At 38.2% G+C, this 26,915-nt stretch overlaps 1 protein-coding gene across 3 annotated transcripts in view; it reads right to left on the bottom strand.

Annotated features, from left to right (window-relative positions):
- The window catches only part of Kcnq5 (potassium voltage-gated channel subfamily Q member 5), a 539,505-nt gene that overhangs the window by 111,171 nt on the left and 401,419 nt on the right, over positions 1-26,915 (bottom strand). For all 3 annotated transcript variants that reach the window (XM_034521402.3, XM_034521404.3, XM_034521405.3), the window contains exons 4-5: positions 2,511-2,686; positions 1,927-2,052 (exon numbers count right to left, since the gene is read on the bottom strand). In XM_034521402.3, the coding sequence (XP_034377293.1) occupies positions 1,927-2,052; positions 2,511-2,686 (302 nt within the window). The remainder of the gene's footprint in view (positions 1-1,926; positions 2,053-2,510; positions 2,687-26,915) is intronic.

Raw genomic sequence — 26,915 nt, 5'->3', positions numbered from 1 at the left:
TTTTAGAACCAGAGGATCAGGAGTTTGCTGTGAGGTTGTGCCTCCTAGTAATATCAGAGGCTACACCCATAAATTGTCATTAACACAACTGTCCAAACGTGAGCTGAAAAAGGACAATACCAAAGTAGACGGAAAAAAGCCCACCAGGCCTCAACACTACACAAAGAACTGTAGGTAGCTGAAGAATTCTGGGAATGGAAGTGGTGGTCTTCCCCACAGAAGAGCGCACCACTTGGTTGTCTAGTGCCAAATGGTCAGCCCTGAAAATGTATGTGCAACTAATGTTATATGTACTGTGCAGGTAATATTTAGGAATGTGTGTGTGTGTGTGTGTGTGTGTGTGTGTGTGTGTGTGAGCAATAATAGTTAGTAAATAAAAAAAGCCATGAATTTGAGGAGAATAATGGAGAGGGCTATAGGAGCACTTTTGGAGGGAGAAATGGAAGGAAGCAGTGTTGGAATTATAATCTCAAGAATAAAACAGAAATATCATACACAATTATAAATTATGTATATTTCCATGCAACTCCCTTTTAAAACACCATAAACATATAAAATAAAAATACATATAATTTTTATATTGTATAAAGTATTCCTATATCCTGTAAATTCTTATTAGGGTGTAAATTCCAAATGACTCTTTTATAAATTCTCCACAATGAAGGGAGGACTTTTGCCTGAAAGGGAAAATGCATTATTCACAGCACATCCTCTCCAGACGACTGCATTCTGCATCTTCATGACTTTCTGAGCTATTTTACAACTCTGTAAATTGTAGATAACACATAGCAATGCAAAGTAATTTTTGCCATATATGTGTAAATAAATTCTGTATAGTGGATGTTCACTGATCTGTTTCCTATACTGTGAAAGCAGATAGATTTCTCTCTATTTATCCTTACATTTCAATATCCTGACATCTTGGAATTTTGCTGGTCTCTGCTCAGTATTATGAATGGACTGACACATGTGACCAATAAATTTTTAAAATGAATTAAATATAATAGGAAGCATGAATTTTTTAATTCCCCCCACCCTCTCCGAGACAGGGTTTCTCTGTGTAGCCCTGGCTGTCCTGGAACTTGCTCTGTAGACCAGGATGGCTTTAAACTCGAAGAGATCTACCTGCCTCTGCTTCCCTAATGCTGGATTAAAGGTGTGCACCATCATGCCTAGTTATTTTTCTATTTGTATGACAACTGTCATTTTTTCTTTGATTTTACCTTCTTGGAAAAATATCTGTAGCAATGTAAAGGAAAAGTGGGATTTTGAATGGGAAATATTCTAATAAGGTATACATGATCTCTGATCTGCCAGCTCAGATGTTCCCAGCATTCTCTTCTTGACTGATTGATACATTTACTTTTCTCTCTTTGACTCAGCTGCTTTTCCATTTTTTTTTCTTTTTTTTTTTTTTTTTTTTTTTTTGGAAGTGTTACATAATGTAGCCCAGAGTGACTTTAAACTTGTGATCCTTCTGCCTCAGTGTTCAGACTTCTGGGATGACAGGCCTGTATCACCACACACTCTTTCCTTTAGTACTTTTGACAGTTAAAACCCCACTTTTTTTCTGGAGTGGTAAATCATGTCATTAACTGTCTATAAATAATAAACTTATAGTTATCTGTAAGTTTATAAAGTTGAAACAAATAATCTCATTAACAATTCATATTTTCAAAATGGTAACTTTTACTTTGGAAACAGCAGAGCACTCAAAAAATATAAATGATAATTTATGTGTAAGTTTAATTGTTTGTCTCAAAAGGCACAGAAATTCTTCAGATCACTTACAAATACTATATATTTCCATATTCATCCCTTTTAGAAATTAATATTTTCATTGACACCACTCACTGAAAACCACTGTTACAGTCAGTGGAGACATTCCATAATAACTCATAGATAAAACCAGATTTTTATACTTACTGTGCCCCACCAGAGAGCATCCGCATATGTAGAAAACTCTTTATTGGCATCTTTCTCCACGAGATAGACAAGGAAAGATGAAAAAATAAGAACCAGAAATCCAATGTACCAGGCTGTGATTAATTCCTAGGTACAAAAGGAATTAAAACATTTTAGAGGTGACAATATTGTTTGAAAAAGGAAACATGAAATCTATGTACAATTCAATCATGTTCCTACTTCTAGGAAATATACGAAGGTGTTAAAGGAGGTCCTGTGAAGGCCGGATGCCTCAGGGTGGGGGAATTCGAGGGCAGGGAGGTGAGAGTGCGTGGGTGTGTGGGGGCACACCCTCATAGAAGCAGGGGGAGGGGGGATGGGATAGGGAGTTTCTGGGGTGGGGGAATTGGGAAAGGGGCTACCATCTGAAATGTAAATAAATAAAATATCCAATAAAAAAATAAAGTAATGCATTAAGTATCAGGGCTTCAAATGGTTTGAGTCACAAACTGGAGCAACTGCCTGTGTCAAGCTTATTAAACAGTGTTGCAAACAACAGAACATTTCAAAACTTTTCCTGTATGGTGCCGAGACCGCATCTTTACCTTGCTGTGAGCATAAACCACGGAGCCCAGCAACTTCCAGGTGCCTCCCCTTCTGTCCATACGCACCATGCGCAGGATCTGTAGGAACCGGAGACTTCTGAGTGCTGACGTGGCAAAAATATTACCCTGAGTTTTTGCAGAGACAACTGCTATTGAAGCGATGAGAACAATGGTATCTGAAAGAAACAGGTTGAGACAGCCATCAGTCACTTGATGGTTGTATTTCATTTCTCAAAACAGTGTTTCTGAAGCGTTCATGTGCATCAGTTTGAGAAAACAGAACTCCAGGCTCAGTTTCACCTACCAGAACCTAGCAGGGAGTCTACTGACTGCAGAACTAAAAGGCCCAATACATGACATACCTGTCACTTTAGCTCTGGTCCCTTGACCACTCTGCGTTTTTACCTGCACAATTTCAAATCACACAAGCTTCAACAGCTTGACAACGGTCTCCAGAGTATTCAGTGTCTTGGGAAGTTTTTTTGCAAACAACTCTGCTTTCATTAACTCCCTCTTCTGCAGCAAGAAGCTCCCAACTCAGCCCCCAACACTGTGGTTCTGGCTCCCTGGTTGACAGGACAGAGGAATCAGAGTCTACACCCTGATGAAATGCCCTTGCTTGGTATAATAATGACTCTTGTTAGTTTTGCCAAACAATATCGCATCCTCTCTGATCCAGCTATTCTCTTCTGTTATGGAGTTCACAGTTGTGCCTATGGCTTAACAAAAGTCTCCAGTAATCTGAAAGCTCTAGGCTCTCACTATGTTCTTTTAACTGGTCTGCCAGTTCAGTGAAAATTTTGTATACAAATGAAATATCACATCCGTTAAAATATAGTATGCAACCATGAACCATGCACTTAGTGTGGAAATGGATACTTAATGTGTGATGTCTTGGCATTTGGCTGAAAAATATCAACTCTTTTTGTAAAAAGAGAAGAGACAAAAAGCAGAAAAGAGAAATTACAAAGTAGAAAAGACAAAGAAGACATAATCAAAACTAAATCTGTATGTGCTAGGAAGAGGGTTTTGAGGCCTTAAAAACAAAGAGACAAAGAATGGCATTCTTTTGCGATGTTAGGGTTCACTTCTCTTCAATATGCTCAAGTCAAATTTCCTTCCTGTTTCAAGTAAGTTGTGCATGGGTGGGCATCCTCACTTCAAGGCTGAGTTCTGCTCCAAGGGTAGGGTGTGGCATTTGTCAGGTTTCTATGATTCTCAGGAACCACAGACGTATAAATGTACCTTCTTTGTTCAGATTTTCCTTACCAGTGGTGGGACCTCCTAGTGTATACAGCATGTCTCAGTCACTGTGCTGGTGACCCTTTTAGATCCTTGATCTGAGAGAAAGGCTCAGTGATGGGCTGCGCAAGATGAGCCAGAGGACTTCTCTGGTCAGACCTAGACTCTACCTTGTGACGAGGTACCAGAGAGCCCCAAATGCCTCCTTTTCTGCTGCTGAGAAAGTACCAAATGTGTTGTTGCAGACACCAAAGACGTATTTTAAGTGAGTAGAAATCCATCTGCAAATGTGTGATATAATCTCATTTTAGCAAGCATATTCACCAATTAGTATAGGCTAGAAAAGCATATGAAAATTTGCGTAGTTTATCACCATTAATTAGCTGTAGGGGATAGGCAATCAGGTGATATTAGATACAGGGGATTTTTATTTTCCTAATTCTAAATTTTTACAATGTTGGGGGTTTATATACACAAATATATAATTTAAAATAAAAAAAAAATTGAAAGAAGTTATATGTACACAAAAATCATGGTTTTTACCGTGTGTGGAGACTTACTGTGATAACTGTGACTTAAAAGAGACACTGCTTTTATGACCCTAGTAGGTTTTTGCTTTTTTGTATTCTTGCATATTACCAAGTACACACTACTTTATTTATGTATTAAAATACTTAAAACACTGGAAAGAAGTAAATAAACCACCCACCTTGGCTGATGGGAACTATACTCTGGATTTCTGTGAGGGAGTATGTTATCTTAACTGCTACATAATCTCTCTAGACCTCAACTTTATTTCTGAAAGTTTTTTGCTTGCATGTGTCGCAGGGTCCCACATGTGTGCTTGTTGTCCATGAAGGCCAGAAGAGGACAGGAGAAACCTTGGAACTGGAGTAAGAGATGTTTGTGAGCCACCATGTAGATTTTGAGAACTGAGCCTGGGTTCTCTGCAAGAGCAGAAAGTGCTCTGATCCCCCAAGCACTTTCTCCAGCCACATAAACCTATCTTGATTGTTATGAAACTTTCCTTTCCTAGACGAAGACATGAGGTGTTGAATAAATATATTGTATTGTCGGGTTTTTTAAAAATCAGTGTGTCAATCTGTTAGACTAAGACCTCAGAAAGGTGTGCTATGAAGTTAGCACATTACAGAAAAGCTAGAGAAAGTAAGAGGTACACTGTTAGTTTGAAGAAAATTTAAAATTAGTCACACAGTGATTCATAATTCTAAATGTCTAAAGTCACGAATTATGCAAAGGTAACTGCAGATTGGATTTAATACGCTCATTGTAATTCTGATCAGAAGAGGAAACTAGAGTTTAGTAAAATGAGCAGCCAAATGACACAGAACATTTTCTTTCTCTTTCTTTCTCTTTCCCTCTTTCTTTCTTTCTTTCTTTCTTTCTTTCTCTCTCTCTCTCTCTCTCTCTCTCTTTCTTTCTTTCTTTCTTTCTCTCTTTCTTTCTTTTTCTCTTTCCTGGAACACATTTTTTTCTTCTTTTTTAATCAGCACTACCTACAGTATTTCCTAGGATACTGTGGAAGTTAGGAGTAATTTTTTTCATATATTTATATGTTTCTTGTCAGTTAATTTAGTTTATAGAATGGCGGTTCCACAGACTTGAATCACTGGGTTTTTTGTTATTGTTTTCCTCCTTTTATGTAGCCTAAGCACTTAAAAAATATCTCCTGTTAAGGCCATCCAGAGACTGCCCCAGCAACCTCCAGTTGCAGTTATCTGGGAGGAAGGAGCTGTAGTCACTAGTTTTAGAACACACTGTTTAGTTATTCATAGTCACTCTTGCTTAGACCAGAGGATGGCTTTGACATGCTTCTGACCAGAACCTGAAAAAAGTCTTGCCATTTCTGTGGGTCTGAAGCCATTTCTGCTGGGATCCTCAACATGGCTGTGCCATTTCAACAAGACATATGCACTTAAGACTTCATGTAGTGTGGGGGATGGGGAACTGGGCGGTAGCCACTAGAAAGTCCCAGACACCAGGGAAGAAGGAGACTCCCAGGACCCAACAGGGATGACTTTAGTTGAAATATGCAACAAAGGGGAGATAGAACCTTTAGAGACCCCCACCCCCACCCCCAGACCTCCCAGAGACTCTAAACCATCAAGCACACACAGAAGAATCCATGAGTCCAGAGACATTTGTAGCAGAGGATGGCCTTATCTGACATCAGTGGGAGGGGAGATCTTTGGTCCTGTGAAGGCTTGATGCCCCAGCATAGGGGGGGACTAGAGCGGTGAGGTGGGAGTGGGTGAGTGGGTGGAGGAGCACCCTCATAGAGGCAAGGGGAGTGGGAGGGGGTGAGATATGGAGGGGCAACTGGGAAGGGAGATAACATTTGAAATGTAGACGAATAAAATGATTAATAATAATAATTTAAAATCTCCTAAGTACTTCTAACAGTACATGCAGCGTGAAACTTACAGAAAAACCTTAGATTAAAAAAAACGCATAAAAATAGCTTATATAATATATCTCATTAAGAATTACAGTGCAGGGCTGGTGAGTTGGCTCAGCAAGCAAAGGCACTTTGCTTCAGTGATTTGAATTTGACCTCCAGAACCCATGTAGTGGAAGAACTGACTACCACAGATTGTCTTCTGATATTAATACAGTGCTGCAGTGAGTCCTCCCAATAAATAATAAATAAAGCAATAAAAAAACCCATCTAAGTGAAACTTCACTATTACTGATTAAGATATATATTTGGAAAAAAACAATAAGAGTTGAACACAGTGCTTTGCACGGATGGACAATGGTTCTGCAGAAAAATTGGGTTGGACGAAAATCTAGTGGCAGGATTGGGTTATATCCTTAGCTATTAAGTTATTGGTTAGGGAACACCCGAAGGTCCCTGAAACAGCACAAGATATTGCCACTGCTCTTGGCTGCTCATCTTAGCTGGATGTTAAGACACTATTGCCGAAGACACGATATACTTTGGTGTTGGGACATGGAGAAATCAAATTGGAACTGACCTGAAAACTTCTTTACTGATGACTGACTTTCACAGTCCTGGAATATGCTATGTAGGTCACTGGGGGAGAAGGAACATTAATGATATCCTGTGGGCAACCCTTTATACTAATATACTAACGTTCCAGGCATGTGCAATAGTAGCACAAAGAGTGTCTAGTAACCAACTGTTTTTAGATTTAATCTGAGGCCTGCTCTATAGGAAGGAATTTATGTCTGGTACCATAAACTCAGTCAAAGGCTTGGGAGGTCATAGACTGTAAGGAGGAATCCACCATTGCTGTTTTGGCAAATGACCTGTTGGTATACGATCATCTAAATATTTAAGTTTACATTCCCAGACGGGTGGTTTCCCTACCCTTTTCTAGGGAATTTTCTCTTTTCGAGTCAGTATCTAATTCACACATTCATAATTGGTCAGAGTGTTAGAATATGTGAGTTTTAGTACTCAGCCCCCCAAACGGGACACCTATAACAACAACAACGGTCAGAGAACAGCATAAAAGAAAGGTTCAAAAAAAATACCAGAAGCTAGGAGGAGTGCTGTGAAGTCCTGTGGGCATGGCTGCACACAGGTTACCAGCCCAAGATCAGTCAACAAGGGGAACTAACTGGAATTAGTCAGTTTGTAACTACAAGAAAAGGAGAGGACAAAAGGAACAGGGGGATGCATGCAGGTTTCTAGGGAGAGTAGGATTGAAGAATTGGGATATCTGGGTAGAGTGAAATGGGTTTCAGGGTACATATGATCAAGATTCATTGTTTCAATGTGTGAAGCAATCAAACATAAATATAAGATACTCTGATACAAATATAAAGCTATATTTTGAAACACTGGAGCTTTGCATTTTGTGAAAATACCCCATTTTAGTATAAGTAAAATGAACGAACAGCTCCTGCAGCAGAGTGATTAATTGGGCATAGAGTTATTAGAAGGTATTTATATTTATTTGTATATTGGTTTATGTATTTAGCAGTAACTGAGGGTCAAAATTAAATTGATTGCCTCACAGGGGTCATTTGTAGGTTTTCAGAGACATACTTGATTGTCACAGACGGGAGGAAGTTGCTATTGATATCTAGTGGTTAGAAGCAATATTTTTAATTTTTTTAAAACTTTATTTTTTACTTATTCATTTTACATCCCGTTCACTGCCCCCACACAATCCTTCCCATCACTCTTCCCCTTCTCTGAACAGGTGAGGGGTCCCCTGAATATCTGCCCACCCTGGTACTTCAAGTCTCTGTGAGTCTAGGTGCTTCCTCTCCCACTGAGACCAGACAAGGCAGCCCAGCTAGAACATATCCAATGTACAAGCCTACAAAGTAGTGAAGTTTCAGCTGCTTTTTAAAATTGCTTGCTTTATTATTTACTGGGAGGACTCCCCAGAGCATATGTGTTAATGATGTCAGAGGGCATCTTGTGATAGTCATTTCTTCCACTATGATGCCTGTTGCACATGTGGACACCAGAGGAAAACTTGTAGCAGTCAGTTCTGTACTACTATGGGGGTTCTGGAGAATCACAGCTAGGCTGCTGGGAATGGCAAGAAGCACGTTTACCCATTGAGATATCTCATAGCTATGAAGATAGAAATATATTTTAAGTGCCATTTTGGCACCAATTGAGAGTGACGTTTTTGGGTATAAGAAGCAATAGATTTTGCTAAACATCCTTCAATACCTAATGTGGTCCAGTGAGCAAAGAATGAGTTACTCCCAAATATCAATAGTGTTGAGGTTAAGGAACCCTGATTTGTGTGTATGTATGTGTATTACTGTACTTAATCGTTTGAACCATTTTATGAACAAGTTGAGAAACTGAAGACTGTAGCAGTCAATAACCAAGGCTCAACTTCTGTAAGTAGTATAGTAAGTAGCATTGGCGGTGCTGCAGCTGTGTGGCCAAGAGCTGTAGTGTGTCAGTCTTTGGCTGAGAAAGTCAGGGCAGGATGGTGGTAGGGGAAAGAGAAGTGAAAGGTTGTGAAAATCAGGTGTGCAATTAAGCAAGAATAAATTGTTATCACATAAAGCATTGAGGGAACATAGAGAGCAGGGGAACAGAGAGACAAAACGATGCTGAGAACAGAAGCACTTTTGTATGGCAGTATCAAGGAAAAAAATGGGGCTAGAGAAAGAAATAGAAAAGCTAATAACTAAAGAGCTGGAGACTCCATGACAAAAGAAAACCTGTAGGTCTAATGCTTGCTTCTTCCCAAGGAACTAGACCTGAATACCTTGGGAAATGTTGAAAGATCACTAAGTGATTCTAAGCAGCCGGGAAGAAATAGAAAATGTAGACTAATACTGTATTATGGAGGACGCTCACGATGTACTGAGTGGAGGGGGCTCATGAGGTACTGAGAAGTTTAAAAAGATTTATCAATGATTTTTCTTTTTTTGGGATTTGGGGAAATGGTGAATGATTTGAACACAGTAACATCCATAGCGATATTTAAGACACACTGGAGTTTAGCAGATTCTTCTAATGTAGCTCCTGTAATTTGTAGTCAGCAAAATCAATATGAATGGATTGTTTATCTATAGAGAGAGTCTAAAGGAGATTAGTCATCACAAGCTCTTATTATAATGCAGATTCACATGCAAAGGTACTGGGGGTCATGGACCCCAGGCTTGGGTTAAAGCAAGGGCAGTTATATGTCTGTACTTGACAGGTTTTGCTTTCTGCCACAATTGCCTTACATGATGCATCTGTTAGGACTTAGCTCATTGGGAAGAACTGAGTTACAAGGCCTGAGAAAACCATGGCTAGACATGCCAACACTAGTAATCGAAAAAAGAGAGGCATTTTAGAAGTAAAGCACAGGACAGTCCTGGCTGGAGTCCTCCACACTCTGAAGATGCCAGGCTTTCAAGATTCTTTCTAGATTCTTAGACAATCTTCAGAAGTTCTCAAAAGCTTCTCCTAACTCCATGCATTTCTTCCTTGTACTTAAAATTCTTTGCATTTTATTGCTTTTGAAAAGGCCCATAACTCCAAATTTGAGTGATTTTAGTGAAATAGATATTTTAAAGATATATATAACATCAAAATACCATAAGTATGTAGAAGAAAAATGAAATTTATTACCTATCAATTAATAAGGTTTTGACTTACTTTTGGTTGTGTTATGAAAATGATGAATTCAGTGTATCTATGGATCTATTTGTATTTTAAAAATATTTCCTTTTATTTTTGAGATTATTGTATAATTGTATAATTTTCCCATTCATGTACCTGTCTCCAAACTCTCTCATCTCTCCTTCCTTCATCTCTTTTCAAAATCATGGCATCCTTTTTCTTTTCTTTTACTTTTTTTGGGTGAATATTTCTTTTTTTTAATTTTTATTTTTTTTTAAAAATTGGATAGGTATCCTTTTTCATTAACTTATTCATAGCTACATATATGAATATATACATATATATATGTATATATTCATTCCTGACTATATAAATATCACCTGCTCAGTCTTCATGATGTTAATTGTATTATGATTTTAGGAATGACCATTTGCAGGATTCTTTTTTTATTTTATATTTTATTTTTTATTATTCTTTAATCTATTTTTTACAGTCCAGTTGTTATTCCCCTCCCGGTCTGCTCTCTGATTTTTACTCATCCCATACTTCCTCCCCTGTTTCTAAGAGGATGTTCCTTGCAGGATTCTTTTAAAGGAATCTTATTTTTCTAGATAGAGAATTATGATTACACAGTCTGGATTTTGATTGATGTCAGAGTACACACAAGATGATGGCACTGATTCTCATGAATGGTGTTGGAAAGCAACCGTTTCTTTCTTTTTGCTAGTAAAATGCAACATTGATTCTAACAATAATATTAGTAGATTAAACATAGTGCTTAATATGATATAAATATAACTAAACTCTTCTAAGATTTCCTCACATAACCCTGTGTATTATAAATCTTTACCAACTCTCTCTCTCTCTCTCTCTCTCTCTCTCTCTCTCTCTCTCTCTCTCTCTCTCTCTGTGTGTGTGTGTGTGTATGTATGTCATATAGATTCCTTGGGTTGACGTTATTTGAAGTTATCCAGAATGACTGTCCATCTTCCCATATTTTATTTTGGCTACTCTGTATGCTTATTCAGAACATTGTTGATCAGGATTGTCTGTGTAATGGTCCGACACAGGTAACTTTCTCTTTTCCAATATAGAAAGCTATTCCTGCCAAGAGGGCGCCCACTCAGGGGCTTCCTTTACCTTCAGCCCTCCTTAATGAGATGATGTGATCACTTTTAGGTGATAGAAAGTGAATGGACATGATATTTGCCACGTTTAGGCTGCAGGGAAGCACGCGCACATGCGTGTGCACACACACACACATGCACACACACACAGCTTCCTCCTTTCCTGTACATCAGCTTCATGTTGTGATGGAGGATGTTCTGGGAAACCATGTGCGGCAGCTTTTGTCAGCCTAAGTAACTGTGTAGAGGAGAAAAATCCCTTATCGCATTTTGCTCCCAACAGGAAGCACCTTCATTAAACAAAGAGAACATTAACTTCTACTTTACGTTACTGTAACTATGGGATTTGTATGTTGTAATAATTAGCATTACCCAACTATTTTTATAATATTATAATGAAAAAAATGCAGTTTTCCAATAAGAGTGGATGAATGGCAACTAATATGGTATTTCTTTTCTAAGAAGTGCAGGGTAAGGAAACAGGAGGAAGGAGTATGGCTCCTGTCTGTCTGCGTTCTAACCCTGGATGTGCCTCTTGTTATCTGGATTTCCTGATGAATTTACTGATCCTCTCTGTGGCTCAATTTGTTCATAAAATGAAGATCCAAAAGTCTTTATGTCATGGGGTCCTTTAGGGAATGCGCAATAAACAGCTAATTTATTATTGCTATTAGTATTACCTAGATATCAATTAATAACAAGATGTGTTATCATGTCTTAGAAGATGAGATAAACTTATTCCTATATATCCTTATGTTGGAGAATTAATTTCACAGCAGGATACATATGATGATTCCAACTTGTTCCACAAAGAGATTTTGTAATCTTATAGTATAAATGAAAATAAATATTTATATATATTTGTGTGTGTGTGTGTGTGTGTGTGTGTGTGTGTGTGTGTGCATGTTGGTATCTGTGCATGCTTCCATCTCAGTGGTGATTATCTTTGGGTGGAAGTGTGTGTAAAACTGAGGGTGTGTATGTATCCAGTATGATCTAGAGTAAGCACGTTTATACAGCTCTTGTACTGGAAAACAGTTATGCTTCACGAATTATTAGCACATTGACCAAGGTAATTTGTTTAGTCAGAGGTAAGGAAAGTGAAGAAAATGAGCAACATTTATTGAGTGCCTCTGATATATGAGCCTGTGAGGTGAGCTTAGTACACAGATTCTATTTCATTACTTCTCCATAATTGTTCTCCAAGGAGGCCCAGAGGCTATCAACATGGAGTTCCTAGTTCTGCCCCTTGCTTGCTGTGTGGGCCTCAGGTCTATTAATCTTGTGGAGTCTTAGAGTCCTGGAAATAAGGAGTAGACTCACTTTTCTCATAAGGCTTATATCAGGATCAAATGAGATAATACACATTAAGCCCTTCGCCTGCCTTGGTGTGCTTGGCAGCATGAGAATGTGAAAGAATAAAGATGTTAAATGTTTGTCTGTGTCCTTAACACTTTCATAGATCCTGGAGTGATAGAAAACAGGTTTAAGACTCATTTAGTTATTTAGTGGAGGCAGGAAACTCATGGCTATCTGATCCCAGCTTGCATATTACTTCAGGCTTCCCTTTGGCAACTTCAGAGAGCAGAACTGTCAGTAACCAGTCATGCAGGCAGTCACTAAGTCTTAAATGAATTTTTAAAAGTATTAACAGTAAGAAAGATGTCAACTTAAAATGGCTGCCATTAGGATAAAATTTAGCCAAAACTCTTATATTTAATACATGCATGTTTTAGGTACCCCAATAGGACAACAAAATATGACAGAGTTGTTAACCTGTCTTATCTTCATGTGACCATTTCTGCATGAGTTTGCTATTTATTACTGACATACATAGAGCATGTAGCACAAATGTTATTGCTAGCATAGCAAAGAGAGACTGAAAATTTGTGGTTTCATTGTATTTGCCCATGTATACTAATTCTAACCTGTCTAAAGAAGAAGAGAGGTAAGATACACAGGCATAAGCACCCTACTATGCCTGGTGGAAAGCTCAATTCTGCTCTGTACTTAGAGCCCTTCTAATATCTCAGGGCTGGTTCTCAACCATTAAGATGAGATGAATTAAACCAGAAACAGTCAAGGATCCTAATTTTGAATTTCTGGAATCTAAGGGATGGTAGACATGGTTGAATTACGAGACACTAGCAAGAGTGTTTGGGAAATAATCTTTTCCTAGTTTTTCTCATCCATTTGATTTACTGAGGACTGGTGGAAATGCACACAGCTTATTTACTTAAGATGCTATTGTGTACAATTCATACATTCTTTCAGCAAATTCTTTTATAGTTATGATGGAAGCATCAGGAAGAGAACATCTTCTCTAACCCTTCTAGAGCTTATGTTGAGCAGGGTGGGCCTGACATCAAACAGATAACAGTAAGTATCTGTAAGTAGCAGAGATCTTGAAGAAATACAAAGCAGATGGAGAATGAAACCATAAAGGAACATATAGCTATGGTGGAAGTGTTGTGGTCTGGGAGATCGTCCTGGAGGGGGTGACTTGGAGCAGGAGGTGGGGTGGGGTGGCTATGTTTAAAGAGAAAATGTTCTGGGTCAAAGACGGTAAAGACTGAGGCTGAAGCAGCCAGCAGCTGTGTTTAAGGTTCGAGATAAAGAGATACAGTTTGGATAGCAGCTTTGGAAGGTTTTTTAATAGCAGATGTGTATTTTATGAAGATTATTTTGTTGTTGTCGACATTGAACCCAGCTTGGGCATAAGCTGGATGGCCAGTTAAGGAGTCCTTCACATTCTAGGAAAACAGTGAGGTCAGCTTTACACAAGTGAGGGCAAAGTGGAGGGGGAAGCAGGTGGCGCTGAGCAGCGGATGGGGATGGAGAAGCCTAGACTTGCTCAAGTTCCCACTGTGATAGAAACAAGACCCAGGCTGCAGTTGGGGTTCTGAGTTTGGACAGTTGTTGTGAGTGAAGTGTCATTTATTGAGAAATGCTGGGACTGGAGAGGAAGACAGGAGTGCTGTTTAAAGGGCCAAACTGGGAGTTTTATTTGAACCTTGTTAAATCTGGCATGCCTGCTAGATAACTGGTACACAGCACATGAGGGCAGAGGACAAGGGAGAAGTCAGGGTTGCAGATACAAGCAACCTGGTTGTTTGTTTTTGCCACAGGACTAATTTCCCTTACTATTTTAGCAAGCTATCAAAAAACTATTGCTTCAGGTTGGAGTGATGGCTCAGTGGTTAAGAGCACTGTCTGCTCATCCAGACAACCCAGATTCAATTCCCAGCACCCACAACTGTCTTCAGCTTCACTTCGTGGGGATCCAGCACTCGCCCAGATATACATGCAGGCAAAATGCTAGTGCACATAAAATAAAAACATTATTTACCAAAAACTTTGTTTCAGAGTATGATCATAAATGTTTAATTTCAGATATAGTTCATAGATTGAAGGCTGTAAGCAAGCTCTGTTTCTTTTTTTTAAATATTTTTTATTTTCTCTCTCTCTCTCTTTCCTTCTTTCTTTCTTTCTTTCTTTCTTTCTTTCTTTCTTTCTTTCTTTCTTTCTTTTTTGAGACAGGGTTTCTCTGTGTAACCCTGGCTGCCCTGGAACTTACTCTGTAGACCAGGCTGGCCTTGAACTCAGAAATCCGCCTGCCTCTGCCTCCCAAGTGCTGGGATTAAAGGCATGCACCACCACTGCCAGGCACTCTGTTTCTTTGTTAAAGCAACAGAGAAGTGTTTGTTCTCCTGAGAGTCATCATGAAGTAGGAGGGGAGGTGAACAAATTCTATTTAAGGCACAGGTAGCATCTTGAGTAGATTACCTGAGTGTATTCTGTCAGTATTCAGTATCGATATGGTGAGAAATTACAAGTATCTTTGGGTGATTAAGAATGTGGGTTAGAGTTTTAAGTTATTCCATAGAGTGTGTGTAAGACTGGCTTTTAGAAGAAATGTTTTTACATTGTTTACAGTTTTCTTCTAGCACCTATTTTCATAAACACCAAAAGTCAAAACTGGATCCAGTTTCAGTTCCCGAACATAGCCCCAAATAGTGTTTGACTACAGATTGGAACTCGAGAGTTGGATTCCTAACAACGAGAGATTAATGTTGAAACTTCTACTGGAAATCCCCTGACCTCTCAAGATAAAACAGTGTCTCACGCTGGATTATAACTCGAATGAATGATTGTTCACCAACAGGTCACAACATTATTGCAGTTTTAAGTTCAGTCTGCAAACATAAGGGCCTCCCTTTTCATACTGATATCCAGTGCACAGCAATTCTGAATTTTGGCCGATTGGTCATGTTTATCACTGTTGGAATATAGTGTTTTGTTTTGTTTTTTTCCTTTGAGAAACTTGATCCTTGCTTTCAGATGACTTGGGGTTATGATTAATCAACACCTACTACTAAAAGGTTTTGAAAGGACATCCCCCGGAAGCTCTTTGACGGACTGGGCGATGTGGCTTTTGCTATGAAGGTACAATTTGAGCTTAAATGTCACCAAGCAAAGAAAACCCATTGGTGGGAATTTATTCTACGTTTCATCTTGGGAAATTGAGAATTACCCGGATCACCCGCCTCTCAATCTTTTCCAATGCACGATTTCTTATTTTAGAAATACGAAATGGATACAGTCTAGGCACTTGGCTAATCCTTGGGGATAAACACTGGGGTGTGGAAATGGAGTTTTCCTCCTGTGGAGAACGAAGGGAAAAGGGCTTTAAAGAAACAAATTAGAGTAAATACAAGCCTCAGATAAATGCCTGGCACTCTTTGTTACCTTGAAAGCCCATTTCCTCCCATTTGGAGATAAACACAGGTTATATCTGTACACGTGTGGTTTTAGTGGTATTATTAACCAAACAAATTGTGCTTTATTATCTGTTAAAGCCCCATCTTTGTAAATGTTTTCCCAAACTTTGCCCTCTTTTTAAAAAAGTTTTAGAACTACTAAATTTTGTTTTTGCTACTCTATACCACTGTTTATGTTCCATATAAATCTGTATATGTTTTTTAACTGTGCTTTAAAAAAAAATCTGTGCCCCAGAGAGGCTTGTATAAGCTGATGTCATAAGTTATTTTTGAGAGGGACTTAGAATTCTTAGGACCTGGCATCTAAAGCTGCACCCAGACTGTAACAGACTGTCAAAAAATGCCAAAGCTATAGGCAGAACCCTATATGGGAAACAGTTTCTCTTCACTATCAATGCCTTTCAGGTCAGGAACTCTGTAAAGCCATACTTCTGTTAAAGTGTGTGAGAGTGTGTGTGGTGGTGGTAGTGGTGGGGTAGCCTAAAGCTTATTAAAAACAGGTGACCCTACAATCTAGGATTCCCTTCTAAAGAGGATGAAGATGGCCTCACAGAGTTCCAACCACTCAGGAACTACATATTCCTTGTAACTAGATATGGAAAAAGCATCAAGGAGAAATATTTCAAAAATAGTTTCAGATGTGCACATTTTAACAGCAAATAGTCCAGGAAACCACAGAAATTCGATAGGAGAAAGATTTTGAAGGCACAGGATGGCAAATGCCCTAAAGATTAGCTACAGCACTTTGATGTCCAAATTCCAAGCACAGATTTGGAGTCTGTGGTAGGGGCTAAGGAGCAAATATTTGAAATGTTTTTTAAAAGGCAGAAGTAAAAAAAGAAAAAAATGAGATTAAAAAAAAAAACAAAACAAAAAATCCAAAAAACGAAATCTGGACAGTATAGGATTAAAACTGCTAGTGGAAGAAACTAAGATTACAAAGTATGTAAAACAAGTGCTTTAGTAAATGGAATAATTACATTTGCATGGCCAAGCTAGAGAAAGTTTCAGGACATGAAGGTATGTCGTTGTTTTTGTCTTGCATTGCATAGTCACTTGCTATACTCTCCCTTTCACTGGCTCATGTCAAAGTCGATGGGTGAGTGGCGCCATGTGTGTATGAATGTTTTACCCTGGTGGGTGGGGCTGATGTTCTTCAGTGGATGCTTACTAGCTGGCAGCTCCCTGGCATTTCAATTCAGTAAGTACATATTGAATTTGACTTGACACCTCTAAGTTAGGGGTAGGTATGTAGATACTTTAGGGCCAGTGTAGACAGAGACCATGCTGTCTATACTCACAAGGATGAGAGGATTGGTTGAAGAGACTACAGAATGTAATACTAATTATGCTGAGGGATGCTACAAAGGAGAGATACCCAGAGAACTTTGCAGGGATTGTTAACCTTGTTAAGACTCCATGAATCCCTCCCAGGTCCAATCAGGGTAAACTGTAATCCAACAACTAGTTTCAAAAGACACTCCAGTTAATGCAAAAATCTTTAGCTATGTATGGCACACTCTGTCCCTGCAGCAACTGCATCGAATGGTCTCCAGGATCCAAAAAATAACTAGCTTGTTTTCTACTCTCTCCCTCTGGTAAAGCAAAGTTTCTTATTTTGCATACATGAACTCTCAAATCTAGGAATACGATATTGGTGAGAGTTTGCAGAGGAAATAATAAAACATATTCAAGGAGGTCTTACTGAATAGGCATTGGAAACTGTGTTCCATTTATGTTGACTGACCTGGGGCTGATAGGAGGGTACTTTGAACCCACCATGCTCTATATTATGCTCATATCAGCTACTGCTTAGATGCCCGACATCCAACAATGCTCTTTGTACCTGTCATCTAATTTTTTTTCCCTTCAACTTCTCTGGAAGTTCTTTAAAAAGCCAGAAATTCCAAGTTAAAATTTATTTAGCATCATGGAGGCCAAACTAAAGCAAATCACAAAACACCTTTTAGAGTATAATTTAAGAGAGTTAAAGGCACGATTATATGCTTCTTTAGCGTCAGAATGAGAGTACTTACATAAAAATCCTATGGTAAGTTATCCTTTGCATTGTCTATGGTAATGACAAAATACCTGCAGTGTAAGATTCTGTATCATCATACTCTCTGTGGACCAATCTGCCTACTGCAGTACTGCTGGGCACAGAAAATAACAGTTGGCATTTAGAGCATTCTTGCTGTGATCCAAAGAGCCATGTTTGTTGTTCAGCCTTTGGATGCTATATATATTTATATAGTTCCAATGTCATTATGATGTAAAGAGAAATGATGAGAAATTTTGCCTCTCCTAGTCAATCTGCTTGAGTAATGTCTTCAGGTGAACATTTTTATTCTTTTTTTACTTCGAAATCTCTTATCAATTTTTAATTCAGGTACAAAACAACATAAATACTTATTCTTACTCTTTCTTACACAAATACCAGCACACTACACATTGTGCCTATGTACTTTACATTTAATACAGCTTGGCAGTACAGACAGATGCCAACTGTATTTCATCATGTGGACGTTCTCTAGTTGATCCAGTTGAAGATTAGTGATGAAAATATTATTAGAAAGCTCAGTTCGTGGGTGAAGAATAGATGCTTATGCTGTTTAAACAATTATGGATGCTTTTTTCATAAGTGACACTAGTTAGCAAATCCTGTTGGGTGTGTAGGCTTGACTCAGTGATGTGGAATAACCACAGATCCATTGAAACACTGTCTGGTGGAATCAGAGATTCCTGTCAGTCTTATAGCTAAGGGAATATGACTGTATGCATTTCTTTCTCAGGAGTGTGACAGTGTGTTTAAGAGACATACTTTTCTTTCAGTGGATTCAGTTCATCTTCTCCATCTCATCCTTTATTTTGTACTGAGATTCCAGATTTCCCTTGACTTCTATGTTCCTTCTATCTTAAGGGGATCTGTTTTCTTTTTTTGTCTTTGATAAGATGTATATGTATTTTTCTAGGTTTTTTCTACAGTTGCTTTTATATTCGCTTCATGTGTCATGCAACATTCTTTGTTGGTTTTGTCTGTATTTGTAATCATGGTTAGAAAGTGAATAAAAAATAAATTTTTAAAAAAGGAAGGCTTCTGAACTTTCAAGGTCATAGAGATTCCTATATCTGCTTCCCACTTTTTTTATTTTCCCTGTTTGTTTTACATCTTGATTTACTGGTAATTTATCTTAAGTAAGACAGACATGAATCTAACGTGACCCTTTCCTACGTGAGCAGATGGTTGCTCCATCAAGGAAAAGGTACCTCAGTAAGTCAAAAATCCATGAATCTAATCTCCCATTGATGGTTCACTAATGGCGGGGGGGGGGGGACTTTCCAGTTAGTTATGATAAAAAGAAAGCCACTGGGAAAAGGAAGGGGGATTTTGAAGAAACGTCCATCTTGGGTATAAGACAGGGGGATCCTATGAGAGGTTTTGGATTAAGCATCTAAAACAACCTTTCTATAAGTTACACAAGAATTGTGGTTATTGTTCCCAACTATCTATATGGTACCTTGGTAGAAGTTTTAAATGTGTTAGTCTGAGGGAGCCATAGCTGTCATTTATCTCAGCCAAGATATAATTTACATCCATGAATATATATCTTATAAGAAATAGCCACATTGTGAAAATCATTTTTTTTTCTGGTAAAAATACTTACTGCATACCTCAGTAATTTCTAGAAAAATAAAAATTCATGTTCACATAAAAACCAGTACAAGAATATTCATAAAAGCTTCATTGTTAATAGCTAAATAATAAACCAAATGAGTTCCTAAAGGGAAATGAGTAAACAAATTGTGGTGTATTCATATTATAGAATATATTATTCAGCACTAAAAGCAAATGAATTACTGATGGCAGGTGCCCTCATTTTAAGTGAAGAAAAGTGAGTTTCTAAAGCTTGCTGTTGTATGAGTACAGTGGTAATTTCCCAGGGATAAGAAAGTGGAAGTGAGGGAGCTCTGACCTGGGGATCACAGAGGTTATGATCTGAAGGAAAGAGTGACTCTAAAAGCTCAACACTTGGGATTGCAGGCCATGTTTCTGTTGACTGGCAGAAAGATTCCTCATCTTGATCTGAGTGCACAACTCTGTCCATATGATAAAAACATCTAGAGACATACATATACAAGGCAGTGCGTGTAAAAACTAGTGACATATGAATAAGCTCACTTAACAGGAGACATTCCTGTTGGTTTTCTGTTGGGGAAGCCAGAGAAAGGATACATTCTAACATGGAGATTTGTAAAAAGGACTCAAATTATTTCTATGTAGGTTTTGGGGGAAAAGCCAGGTTGCATACTAAGTGTTTAGAGAAAGAATTGTCTCTGTTCTGATACTTATAAGTATTTACTTTTTGACTTTATATGATATCTTCAAGGAGAAGGAGGAGGGAGATTTAAGGATAAGACTCAAGCCCCATGCTACACATACTTGGCACAAGGGATAACGAAGTGTCATCAAGTCAGGACTTGAACAGACGCCCTGCCCCCGAGCTCTTTGGTATATGGCATCGGAAAGCTCCTAACCCAAGTCTCAGTTTCTTATGCCATAAAGTCTGGATCAAATCCCTATTCACTTTAGTACAATTTCTGTAGAAATTACACAGAATAACTTTCATCTATGCTCTATGATTAAAACCATGAAGTTTTATCCCTGCTGATGTAATACCAGGCAGCTCAGTCACTAATCTTTTATTATGTTCAGTTTCAAGGGAAATTTTCTATTTAAATTCAACTCCTATGGTACTGTCCCTTCTCTAATGAAGATGTGGAAACACAAAGGCAAAAGACTAGTGTATGTGCTGTATCTATATTTACAGGAAAAATATCAGGAGAAACAAAAATGAGGAAGGTCACACTCTTCATCTCAGAGTTGAGCACACATGCACTTTTCCTTTTATGATGTAGATATTTATTATTTTATTTATATTTATATATTACTTTTATTATTAATTTTATGTATATAGGTGTTTTGCCTGTATGTATGTCTATATATTGCATGCATACCTGGTACCTGATGTGGCCAGAAGAGGTAGGGGATCAGATTCCCAGGAACTACATTTACAGAGGTTGTGGGCTGCCATGTGGGTGCTGGGAATAAAATTTGGGTCCTCTGGAAGAGCAGCCAGTAGTCTTAACTCCTGAGGCATCTTTTCAGCCTGTTTTCTTTTTTAAGTCTCTGTCTCTCTCTCTGTCTCTCTGTCTCTCTGTCTCTGTCTCTGTCTCTCTCTGTCTCTCTGTCTCTCTCTCTCTCTCTCTCTCTCTCTCTCTCTCTCTCTCTCTCTCTCTCTCTCTCTTGTGTGTGTGTGTGTGTGTGTGTGTGTATTTGCATAAGATCCCGTGAGGAGGCTGGCATTATAGACAGTTATATTATAGACAGTTGTGAGATGCCCCACATGAGTCTCTGAATGGGACTTAGGTTTTCTGCAGGAGCAGGAAGTGCTCTTAGCCACTGAGATATTTCTCTAACTCCCACGTTTGTGTCTCCTTGATTTGCATTTAGGTATTTTGCAATAAAAATATAATTATATCATTTCCCCTTCCCTTTCTTCCCTCCAACTTCTCCCAGGAGTATACCATTCCGTTGCTCTCTCTCAAATCCCAATATGTGTCTTTTTGTTTGATACACACACACACAATTTTATAATTGTATGTATATATGTATATCTATATACCACATGTAGTGTGTGTGTATGGGTGTAGCTTCCCTGACTTTTCTTGGAGACAAACTGTCTTAATGGACACATTATTCCTTTTGATCTCAGAATCTTCCTGCTCAGCCTTGACTGATCCATTTATAACACAACTGCATTGTTTATGTTTTTAATCATATTCACAAAGAGGAAGATTCTGGGACATTTTGAAGCACATATTTTGCTTATGTTTCAGTGTGAGAAAAATGAAGAAGTTCTTTCCCAATGCTAACCAGTGGAGATTAAATTGCTAGTGTTGAACACCTTCTAGGACAGGCTGAAAACCTGGTCCCCCAAAGAAAACTACTAATCTATGTAACATAATCTTCCACTAATCCATTAATAAATTTTTCCCCTGCTCCTTTCTTATTCTTCCATGTGTAGATTAAACGGATTACACTGTAATTAAATTTGACTCTTACAAAAGTCAGTGTTTCAGAGCAGTGAGCTACTGGGAAGCCAGTTTTCTATTCCTAGTTTCAGTGATGACTTACAGCTGAGGACAAAGCACTCTTGCTCCAGGGTGTCTCATTTTATCCACCTATAGAGTGAGGTAAACAATGTCTCAGAGGGATATAGTTCTGCTTTTTCAGCTCCATATTCTAACAGGGCTCCAGATTCCTTTATAGAAGAATTCTCTTTGCAGAAGTAAAGGTATACTTATATTGTTCTGATTCTTAATAGACAGAAAGTCTCAAAATCAAATTGTAAATGCCTCCCACTAGATAGTGCATTATCCACATTTTTAAACACTGCAATCATCTGTGCCCCAAGTCTCTCTGTGATATTTATTAAAAATTAAAGGAAACACACTGCAAAGACATACCGCAGAACATTTTCAAAGCCACGTGTAGTGGTCTAACTGCAGGGCTTCCACTGAAGTTAATGGGACTCATACTGGTAAATTCTAAGTGCCACGTTGAAAATTTACCCCATAGTGACAGTTTAATGCTTTTTATTGATCATAAGTTTTCAGATAACATCTTGAGGCAAAAGGGACTACTTCTCGAAGGAAATAAATAATCTTTAATGAAATAAATCTGCATTGCCATCATGGTAATGAATGAGTCTGGGGCACAGTCATCTGGAATGAAAGCTCCCAGGAACTGCTTGTTAGTGACAGTTGCCAAGGGGGCTGTAAAAAGTTTCCACCACATCATAATTTCAGTTGCATGCAGAAAACAATACATTTCCTGTTTAAAGTAGAAATTTCATGTTCCCAAGGGCAGGGTCATACATACACGGAAAAGTCATGGATTGCTAATTGAAAAATCATTCCTTTATAATATATGTTACTGATAAAAAGTTCAAGTAGACATAGATGACTAAAAGACCCAGTCAAACTTCTAGATGTGTTTAACCTAGACATCCATAGTTCCGAAATTTCCAGGTTCTTTGCAAGTGTTCTGTTTTGAGAAGCTGCCATGTGTAGAGCAGAAGTTCTCAATTTTTCTACTGCTCACCTCTTAAATATATGTCTCATGTCGTGGTGACCAGCAACAATAACATTATTCACTTGCTACTTCAGGACTGTAATGTTACCACTGTTATGAATTGTAATGTAGATTTATGATACACAGAATATGTGATATATGACCCCTGTGAGGGTTGAGACCACAGGTTGAGAACTGCTCTTCTAAAGGTTGTGGCTTCTGCCCATCCCTGCCATCTTTTCTTTCTACTGTCCTTACTATACTTGACTTACAGCCACAACACACAGTGCCTCCTGCCCAAGCCAAGCTCCTAAGATCTGAGGAAACTTTTCAAGTATTCTGCTGTGGATTGGAAAGGTATGTGCCCAAATATTTTCAAGACTGACTCCTTTTAAAAAAATGTTATGATAAGCTCAGTATTCTACTGCTTGGAAAGATTTTCTTGGGCTATACAATCTAAAATATTTCTCCTCCATTCTTTATGTTTCTATTCTCATCATCCAGAGCTCTGCTTGGGCATAAAAGAATAGTACACACACACACACACACACACACACACACACACACACACACACACACTTTTTTTTCTTGATGACTAAGTTTCAAACCTGTGTCTTATAGAAAGTGAATCATGACAGTATTCCATATCATTCTTCCCAATTTTCTTTTGGCTTTCTCCTCTCTAAAAATATATGAGACTGAACTTTTACAACTAGGGACTATTTTTATTCTTATTTATATCTTTTTGCACTCAGTGTGTGCCTGGCACATAAGGATTCTGTCATTGAATATTTTTTTTACATAACAAGAGATAGGAAGAATAGTAGTAAAATATGTCACTGGGGTCTACTAAAGTTATTGAAGAAATGAGGGACAGTCTCCAGTTTTTCATTTCTCTCTAAGAATACTTTTTGTGTGGCCAAATAATAGCACTTAACCCTTCCTTATCAGTCAGGTTTGCATTCCACATTATTACCTAAGATACTACCATACTGTTAATGAGCAGCTGGAAGCATTCCTGGGAGGGAGACTACTTACCCTAGAATTTGCAAAATATTTTTTTTTTTTTTTTTGCAAAAACAACAACAGCAGCAACAACAACAAACCTACTTACTTCCGATTTGTAAGTCCCAGGGACCCTCAGAATGACATTGTATAATAGTGTAAGAAGTAGGTAGATACTAGCATAGTAGTCTGCTTATTCCCTAATTTCTCCTTCAGGTTAGAAAGCAACAATAGATGTAGTTGTTAAAACTAAAGCTAATGTTGTTATTAATGTCATCGTATAAACTCTGGCTTTTTGAATTTCCAGTGTCAGAAGCTATCAGTTGGTGCCAGTGGTCAAAGCTCAATCAAGTTCATTTTAGAATGTCAGGAAACAATGAGAGAGAGATTATTATTATTTTATTTTCTAGAGTAAAAATCATTGGAAAAGAATTCTATTTTTATTTTTGCTTTCTGGCCTTCTTCCTAACTTTTCACTGGTTTGTTAAGTACTGCCTTACTTCCTCATGTTTAGAATGGGGTGGCTGGAGAGATGGCTCAGTAAAGAGCATCCAGGTTTGGTCTCCAGCACTCACTTGGTGGTGGCTCACCACTATCCATAACTCCAGTTTCAGGGGATTCAATGGCCTTTTCTGGTCTCTGCAGGCATCAGACATGCATGCATAGACATAGAGGCAGGCAAAAATATTCATATATATAAAATAAGATAGTAACAAAAATTAAAAATGTTATTATATTATTATATTATAATATTTGATTAGGATTAATAATTTAATATTTCTAAGGTGTTTGAGGTAGCATGTAGCATGTAGCCATCCTCAGTAAATAATGCTACTAGAAAGTAATAGTATTTGATTGAATAGGTTTTAACTGTCCCCAGCTGACCATAGGAAAGAACCTGTGTGTTATGGAAGAACATGAACACTTAGTTGGGAGAAGTTGCAGAATGCATGACTCTTAGGCAATAGCCTGTGCGAGAAGTTTCTACTAAAGGGGATTAAAAAGCTTTGAAGGTACTGAAAATGACTCGGGTCAAGAACAGGTCTATTCCAGTAAAAGGTGGGGATGGCAGAGATGCAGCAAATAAGAATCTTTAGTTTGGGAGCCAGTGGCAGTTCTGAGTCTCTGTTCTAACTTGCGAATGCATTAACAACTTAACTTGCCTTATGATATGATGAAATCATAGATGTATTTAATAGCCTTAGCCATGTGGTTGATACAATCGTCTTCTATTTTTCTTTTAGCCAAGTAAGAAGCTGGCCATGTTTTCTAGAAACAAACAAACTAAAGCCAAAACAACAACAACAAAACACTAGCTGTCACTCTTCCAAGGAGCTGTTATTGCAAGTGAAAGAGAGACATGCTTAGTTTGCAGGAAACATCTGAGCTGTGGTTAACTCTCTTCGTTCTCTTCTGGAAGGACTGCAGGAAACTGTTAGAACAGTGATAGGAAGTCAACCTACATTTAACATCAAATATAGATCCAAGATTATTAACAGGCTGGAGTTTTCTGCTGCACTGAGACACACTTAAAGACTGAAAAAAAAATTATAGCCCCATTATGACTGTTTTTTAAAAGTAGTCACTCAGGAATCCAAAAATAGCCAGCATTTGAAGTTGAGTGTGATCTAAGTACCAGCCTTTGATACTGTTTGCAATTCTCCAATAGGCCATTAAGAAAAGTTGGATAAAAATGAATGGTTGTGATACCAGTCTTGGAAGTGATTCACAAATTTCCCTACTCATGTTATAGAAGGAGGCATTTATGATGGGATATAGAAAATTCAAAAGAAAGCCAAGCCAGGTAGTTACTACAAATGTGCTTAACTCTTGGAGGCAGGACTGCAGGGATTGGCCAAAGCTGGAGGAAGGTTTTCACAGCAGAATCTTAGGGTTGGAGCTGGTTGAACATGTAAGGGTAAGAAAGGGATTTGCCATTCTAGATACAATCTTGTCAAATTTTAGAGGAAGCCATCAAAACTAAGCAAAATATTAAAGAACAGTGATGAAAGAAAAGTTTTGATTTTTAAAAAATGCCCAAGTTGTTTTTCTTAGAACGTTAAATATTTGCAACATGTTTTCTAAACACAAGTGGACAATGGTTTCTTTAATTAACTGACCTTTGGTGGTTCAGAAAAGGGAAATTTCAGTCTCTGGAATCAGCTCACAGGACCTCTATCAAATGGTATCCCAATGGTAAAAAAGGATTAGTACTATGCAAGGTCTGACCATGGTTGTAGCTTCTGTTTGCTTCCAATGCGAAGTGTCCTCATTGCTGAGTTTTTAATTACTCTGACAAACACTGGCCACAAACAACTTGAAGATAAAAGGTTTTGCTTTGCATTATGACTCCCAGTTCACAATCCATCACTGAGGGAACTCAGGGCCAAAACTCAAAGCAGGCACTGAGGTAAGAACCATGGAAGAACTATGCTTTCTAGCTTGCTATTTTACTCAGTCTTAGCTTGCTTTCCTATACAGTCCAGGTCCACCTGCCCAGAGCTAGCATTGCTCACAGTGGGCTGGTTCCTCCTGTATCAAAATCGATCAAGATAATGCCCCACAGATTGCCATAGGCCAATCTGATTGAAGTGATCCCCAATAGATGCTGACAGATAACTTGGCTGTGCCAACTTGATAGCTAAAGCTGAGTATACCTAGAGAAAACATTTCCCACTTAGAAGACATAACAGGAGAGCAGTCATTTTGACATTATAGTCTTAAATGTTCAAGATTTCAAAAAGAAGTATTTGGCGTATTCAGAGTACCCAATTTTTCAAACATATGAAGTATTAATAAGCTTTGGTGTATTTCAGACTCTTTCATGTTCAGAATGCATATCACAGATAGGTGAGAAAGGTACAATATCCCCTTCTGCATTCAGCCATGTAGATTTGGTTGAACAAGGGTACCATAGATCTGACTTCATCATTTTTAGCAGATTACACAGCATTTTTATGGACCCCCTAAAGAGATCTAGGAAGGGTCTCAAGAATAATGAGGTATAGCTGTTGCCTTCAGTAGGTGACATTTGAT

This window comes from Arvicanthis niloticus, chromosome 17 (assembly GCF_011762505.2).
Source record: "Arvicanthis niloticus isolate mArvNil1 chromosome 17, mArvNil1.pat.X, whole genome shotgun sequence".
NCBI classification, from domain to species: domain Eukaryota; kingdom Metazoa; phylum Chordata; class Mammalia; order Rodentia; family Muridae; genus Arvicanthis; species Arvicanthis niloticus.
Note: the sequence above shows the minus strand (reverse complement) of the source record. Positions and strands in the feature narration are given on the sequence as shown.